Raw genomic sequence first — 7,596 nt, forward strand, 5'->3', positions numbered from 1 at the left:
GCCTTTCATCCTTTCGGGGTCGATGAATAAAGTTTCGCACTGGGGTCGATGTAATCGACTTAATCCCTTTGCCTGTCTTTGTTTGTCCCCTCTGTGTTTAGCCCCTTGTGGGTAGTAAAGAAATAGGTATTTCGTCTGTCGTTACGTTCTGAGTTCAAATTCCGCCGAGGTTGACTTTGTCTTTCATCCTTTCGGGGTCGATAAATAAAGTACCAGTTTCGCATTGGGGTCGATGTAATCGACTTAATCCCTTTGTCCTTATTTGTCCCCTCTATGTTTAGCCTCTTGTGGGCAGTAAAGAAATATATATTAACAGACGACCTAAGTTATGTACCTTGTTTCTGTATGTAACGGAAGTGACCTTATCAGACTCGTCCTTTTTGACCTTAGCCCTTTGGTATACGATAAAAATCCGAAATTCAATGTTATTTACCCCCAAATCTGCTAAAAACTTTCCCTGTTATACGTGTTTATTATTATTATTATTTACTATTTTACGTCTTGTCTTCAAATTTCGCCAAGGTCGACTTTCTCTTTCATTCTTTCAGGGCCGACTAAATAGGTACCAGTCAAGCAGTGGGTGGGGTCCACGTACTCGATTAGTCCCCTTCCCAACAAATTTCAGGTCCCAGGCTAATAATAAAAAAAGATTTTCATTAATTAATTGTAATCGCGTGTTGTGCTTTTGTGTGAAGCAGAGTTATTTACCCTTTATTACCGGATGTGACCTCTCAAACTTTGACCCAGTCATTTCGCCCTTCCCCTGCGTGTGTGTCTCATTCCTCTCTTACACAAGACAAATACGATGGCAGATGAAAACCTCTTGAGCTTAGAAGACAAGGACGACGATGTAAGCATTCTTCACACCTTTATTTCATTATAATTCTTATCACCATCATCTATTCATGCGATGGCTGGCATCGTCTCAAAAACCTCCCAACACCTCCATAAATTGTCCTTCAGGGTCGATCGAGGTCTTTCGTCTCCGGCTTCTGTTATAATTCCTTTCACATCCTGGGTATTTTATAAGAATATTATATCTTTGTAGTATTTCACTGCTATTTTATTTCAACAAAGGTCGAAAGGAAAATTATTTATATAATTTATTATAATTCCCTTCGCTTTTAGGATATTTTATAGGAATATTTTATCAACCCCGAAGGTTGAAAGATAAAGTTAGTGTTAATCTCCCGTTGTAATTCCATTCCCATCTGGGATGTTTTATCTAGATTTTAAATACACATTAGAAGGCATTCTTTCGATATAACTCGACAAAATCAAAACATTTCACTTGGGGTATTTCCGTGGGTTGTGGAGTATAGATATAACGAAATTATACCAGCATATTTCTTCTTACCTGTTTCATGTGTGTATGTAAAATCCGCAAATTTCCAAACAGAAAAACAGAATCGAACTGTCATTTGCTTCGACGGAAATACCCAAAGTTAAGTGTTTTGATTTTGTCGAGTTATATCGAAAGATTGCCGAAATCCTTCGGTATTGGTACACAACACTTTTCACCCACACAACCTTCCCTCGTGGCATAGGTAAAGAGGCTAGGCTGAAAAAGAGGGTGAATAACGACTCGCTGGAGACCAATACCGAAGGTTCCCCCGTGGAGGTTTATATTTTTGTATGTAAAATTCTTTCCATTACTTAACTGGAATATATACAAGCAAACACACACAAATTGGGACTTTGTTTAATGTCAGATCCAACCGCTGTAACTCCTCGAATCGAAACCGCTCATTGATCGATTTCATTATTTTTATCGACCACCAAAAGAGAAGACGCAAAATCGATCTCGGTAGGATTGAAGCCCAGAACGTGAAATGCCGCAACTAAATTACTGAATATCATTTTTATCTGAAGCTGAAAGCATATTCTTCGAAATCCATCGATCCATCGTCAAACACAATGGCGCTGTTTCGATTTTCCATTCAATCCAGCATGAGTTGATTTTTATTTCAATGAATTCGTTTCGTTTCGGAAGTAATGTGTAAAAAGCAGAACGGAAACACGGAAATAGACACATTTCCGTCTGTTTTATACACGCTCCCATATAATTTGTGTTTATATATTGCTACGGTTACATACATCGGGTGTACTGAAGGGTTCCTGTTTTTCAGGGTGTTGCGAAAGTACTGGTTGGAGGCCCTAACTTCCGAGTTCTTTTACAGGGCTTAGTAAACCTGAAGGACCATAGGCGCTGTGTGGTAAGTTGCTTGCTTACCAACCACATGGTTCCGGGTTCAGTCCCGCTGCGTGGCATCTTGGGCAAGTGTCTTCTACTATAGCCTCGGGCTGACCAAAGCCTTGTGAGTGGATTTGGTAGGCGGAAACTGAAAGAAGCCCATCATATATCATCATCATCATTTAACGTCCGTTTTCCACGCTAGCATGGGTTGGACGGTTCGACTGGGGTCTGGAAGCCATGGAGGCTGCACCAGGCTCTAGTCTGATTTGGTAGTGTTTCTACAGCTGGGTGCCCTTCCTAATGCCAACCACTCTGAGTGTAGTGGGTGTTTTTTACGTGCCAGACGAGGGTACGATCAGATGGTGCTTTTACGTGTTATATGTGTATATATATGTGTGTGTGTCTGAATTTGTCCCAGCCCAACATCGTTTGACAACTGATGCTGGTATGTTTGGTAAAAGAGACCGATAGAATTAGTACTAGGCTTACAAAGGCAGTGCTCCAGCATGGCCGCAATCAAATGACTGAAACAAGTAAAAGAGAGACCGCTGCAATGTGTGAATCTGAATGATGAATATGTTGAATAAAATCATTATTAACTGATCCGTCTGCACTTTTCAGCACCCCCCTCCCATGTGTATATATGTGTATATATATATATATATATATATTCAAATCAAAATCAATTTGATGACTGGCATCCGTGCTAGCGGGGTGCAAAGAGCACCATACGAGTATGATCGTTACCCAGCGTCGCCTTACTGGCACTTTGTAAAAAGATTCGAGCGAGGTTGTTGCCAGTGCCGCCTGACTGGCCCCCATGCCGGTGGCACATAAAAAGTACCCACTGCACTCTCGGAGTGGTTGGCATTAGGAAGGGCATCCAGCTGTAGAAACTCTGTCCAACCCATGCTAGCATGGAAAGCGGACGTTAAACGATGATGATGATATTATATTAGGAAAAAGGACAACAAAATCCAAGGCAAGACAGGTGTCTCAAGTCCTTTAGAATATTTAATTAAGGTGAATTTGGAGTCTTACAGCTGTTTCTGGGATATCCCGACTGATAAGCTAGCATGTCTGTACACTGGGTATTCTGTCATCAGAGGCAAGGTGAGATATATGAAAAGTTCTAGACTGGGAAATTCAAATTTTATAAGGAATAAAATTGTAGATAGAAGAATACAGAGTGAAGCAGTTTGGAGAATAAAGTTTGCAGTTCATCTTCTTCCAGAGGGTATGGGGGTTGGTCCGTGAAGGTATAATCCCAGGGGACCACTGGGATCAATGTAATCAACTTAACCACTCTCTGAAATTGCTGGCCTTGTGCCAAAATTGGAAACCGTTATTATCATCATTTTTATCATTGCTGTTGTTATTTTTTATGTTTCCAGGAGTTGGACGAAACCTTGGCCGAGAGAATAATCGGTCTGTCAGAAATGTTCCCCCAAAGTCTACGCACCACAACCTGTGCGTTGTGCAGCTTGTCGCTCAATTACGCAAAAATGTTGTACAGTGTCACTCGGACGGTGGCATGGGTCTTCGTGTCTTCGGCAACCATCATCGTACTCCCGGCCCTCTTTGAATCCGAACGGGCTCAAGCACAAGAGCAGCAACTTCAACAACAAAGACAGGTAAACTATTATTATTATTATTATTACTAGCACTATGACCCGGCGTTGCCGGGACACAGTGCTACTGCATGCATATACAGCTGCGTGCGTGCGCACATACACACGAGTACTGTCCAAATCTCTGACCAATCACATACAGCTAGCTGGCATTCAATTGGCGTATCAAGCTTCAGGCATTTTGATTTGATTTTGGATAGAAAATTCACAAAAAAGTCACTTCTATTGATTTTTTAATGGCTTTGCAGGGTGACTGGGGAAATGTAAAGATGTGCACGACCACCCTTGGACAGTTTTGAATGACCGTAGAAAGTACGAGCCCTCTAACTGAAAAATTGTGGATTTGTATAAAGGACACACACACAGATATTTTGCCGTTTATATATATATTTAATGGCTTTGCGGGGTGACTGGGTAAATGTATAGATGTGCACGACCACCCTTGGATGGTTTTCAATGACCATAGAAAGTGCGAGCCCTCTAACTGAAAAATTGTGGATTTGTATAAAGGACACACACACAGACAGACATTTTGCCGTTTATATTTATAGAGATTATTGTTATGATTATTATCACCTCCATCAACATCACCACCACCATCATCATTATCAAAGCAGTGAGCTGGCAGAATCGTTAGCATGCTGGGCGAATTGCTTAGCAGTATTTAGTCTGTTGCTACGTTCTAAGTTCAAATTCCACTGAGATCGACTTTGCCTTTCATCATTTCGGATTAAGTTGAGTACATCGACTGCAGTGCGTAACTGGTACTTAATTCATCGACCCTGATAGGATGAAAGGCAAAGTTAACCATGGCGGAATTTGAACTCAGAATGTAATGGCAAACGAAATACCGCCAAGCATTTCACCCGGGTTGCTAACGTTTCTGCCAGCTTGCCGCCTTTTCTGTCCCTTCTATCATACTTTAACCTCTCAACACCTAACACAAAGCCACCCACCCTTATATAATGTGAGGTAACCATGTATCTCCTCCCCAGCAGGACACCTTCCTGTCCCTTCTATCATACTTTAACCTCTCAACACCTAACACAAAGCCACCCACCCTTATATAATGTGAGGTAGCCATGTATCTCCTCCCCAGCAGGACACCTTCCTGTCCCTTCTATCATACTTTAACCTCTCAACACCTAACACAAAGCCACCCACCCTTATATAATGTGAGGTAGCCATGTATCTCCTCCCCAGCAGGACACCTTCCTGTCCCTTCTATCATACTTTAACCTCTCAACACCTAACACAAAGCCACCCACCCTTATATAATGTGAGGTAGCCATGTATCTCCTCCCCAGCAGGACACCTTCCTGTCCCTTCTATCATACTTTAACCTCTCAACACCTAACATAAAACCACCCACCCTTATATAATGTGAGGTAGCCATGTATCTCCTCCCCAGCAGGACACCTTCCTGTCCCTTCTATCATACTTTAACCTCTTAACACCTAACACAAAGCCACCCACCCTTATATAATGTGAGGTAACCATGTATCTCCTCCCCAGCAGGACACCTTCCTGTCCCTTCTATCATACTTTAACCTCTTAACACCTAACACAAAGCCACCTACCTTTATATAATGTGAGGTAGCCATGTATCTCCTCCCCAGCAAGACACCTTCCTGTCCCTTCTATCATACTTTAACCTCTCAACACCTAACACAAAGCCACCCACCCTTATATAATGTGAGGTAGCCATGTATCTCCTCCCCAGCAGGACACCTTCCTGTCCCTTCTATCATACTTTAACCTCTCAACACCTAACATAAAACCACCCACCCTTATATAATGTGAGGTAGCCATGTATCTCCTCCCCAGCAGGACACCTTCCTGTCCCTTCTATCATACTTTAACCTCTCAACACCTAACATAAAACCACCCACCCTTATATAATGTGAGGTAGCCATGTATCTCCTCCCCAGCAGGACACCTTCCTGTCCCTTCTATCATACTTTAACCTCTCAACACCTAACATAAAACCACCCACCCTTATATAATGTGAGGTAGCCATGTATCTCCTCCCCAGCAAGACACCTTCCTGTCCCTTCTATCATACTTTAACCTCTCAACACCTAACATAAAACCACCCACCCTTATATAATGTGAGGTAGCCATGTATCTCCTCCCCAGCAAGACACCTTCCTGTCCCTTCTATCATACTTAACCTCTCAACACCTAACACAAAGCCACCCACCCTTATATAATGTGAGGTAGCCATGTATCTCCTCCCCAGCAAGACACCTTCCTGTCCCTTCTATCATACTTTAACCTCTCAACACCTAACATAAAACCACCCACCCTTATATAATGTGAGGTAGCCATGTATCTCCTCCCCAGCAGGACACCTTCCTGTCCCTTCTATCATACTTTAACCTCTCAACACCTAACATAAAACCACCCACCCTTATATAATGTGAGGTAGCCATGTATCTCCTCCCCAGCAGGACACCTCTTCCTGTCCCTTCTATCATACTTTAACCTCTCAACACCTAACACAAAGCCACCCACCCTTATATAATGTGAGGTAGCCATGTATCTCCTCTCCAGCAAGAAACCTCTTCCTGTCCCTTCTATCATACTTTAACCCCTCAACACCTAACACAAAGCCACCCACCCTTATATAATGTGAGGTGGCCATGTATCTCCTCTCCAGCAAGAAAGTATGATAGAAGAGACAGGAACAGGTGTCTTGTTGTGAGGGAGATACATAGCTACTTCCCCATTATATAAGGGTCGGTGGCTTTATCTTAGATGTTGAGAGGTTAAAGTATGATAAGGGGGACAAGAAGAGGTTTCTTGCAGTGTAGGGACATAAACACACCAATATTGGTGTGTTTCTACTCTCATAACTTAGCAGTTTGGCAAAAGAGACTAATAGAATAAGTACCAGGGTTTGAAAAAAATCAATATTGGGGTCAATTCATGTGACTAAAAAAATTATTGAAGGTGGTGCCCCAGCATGGCCACAGTCTAATGAGTGAAACAAGTAAAAGCTCAAAGACCTCTCTCTCCCCCTCTGTCTGTCTGTCTCTATCTCTCGTCCTCTATCTGTCTCTCTCTCTCTCCCCTCCTCTGTCTGTCTGTCTATCTCTCTCCCTCTTTCTGTCTCTGTCTCTCCTCTCTCTCCCTCTGTCTGTCTCTCTCTTTCTGTCTCTGTCTCTCCTCCTCTCTCTCCCTCTGTCTCTCCCCCACTCTCTCTCTCTCTCTCTATCTCACTTTGTTTTTATTCTATATTTCCAGATCCTTCTGGGCCCAAATGCTGCTGTGTCTGGTTCCACACCTGGGTTACTTCCTGGAGTTGGGAGTGCACCACCAAGAGTCTAATGAGAGAGGTTGAATCCCTGCGTCACTTACTCATCATGTGTAGTCACCATTCTCTATTATTATTATTATTATTATTATTAGGATGATGATTATTATATAATTTATTTATTATTATTATTGTTTAGGCTGTCAGATTATTTTAATTAAACATTATTTCTCTCACAGATATTTGATGTTCGTTGTTGTTGATTCATATTCTGTTCTTTTCTTTTTTTTAATCTGTCTTCTCCCTATAATTATGGTGTCTGCACAATCCAACACACTTGCTCTCCCACTGGAGTGTTTGCCAAATAACTTGGAAGGTTAGGCCTCCATCCAGGCCTTTCACGATACCCTCAAAACCACAATACCCTCAAAGCCAGGATACCCTTAAAGCCAGATAACCTTAAAACCACAATACCTTTAAAACCAGGATACCCTTAAAGCCTTGGTACT

At 42.2% G+C, this 7,596-nt stretch overlaps 1 protein-coding gene across 1 annotated transcript; it reads left to right on the forward strand.

Annotated features, from left to right (window-relative positions):
• Window positions 1–699: 699 nt before the first annotated feature.
• LOC115225391 (mitochondrial import receptor subunit TOM22 homolog) lies at window positions 700–7,329 on the forward strand. Its single transcript, XM_029796347.2, has 3 exons — window positions 700–850; window positions 3,592–3,831; window positions 7,078–7,329. The coding sequence occupies exons 1-3, from the start codon at window positions 806–808 to the stop codon at window positions 7,159–7,161; spliced, it is 369 nt and encodes a 122-aa protein (XP_029652207.1). The 5' UTR covers window positions 700–805; the 3' UTR covers window positions 7,162–7,329.
• Window positions 7,330–7,596: the final 267 nt, after the last annotated feature.

The sequence above is a fragment of the Octopus sinensis genome, linkage group LG27 (genome assembly GCF_006345805.1).
Source record: "Octopus sinensis linkage group LG27, ASM634580v1, whole genome shotgun sequence".
Classification (NCBI taxonomy): domain Eukaryota; kingdom Metazoa; phylum Mollusca; class Cephalopoda; order Octopoda; family Octopodidae; genus Octopus; species Octopus sinensis.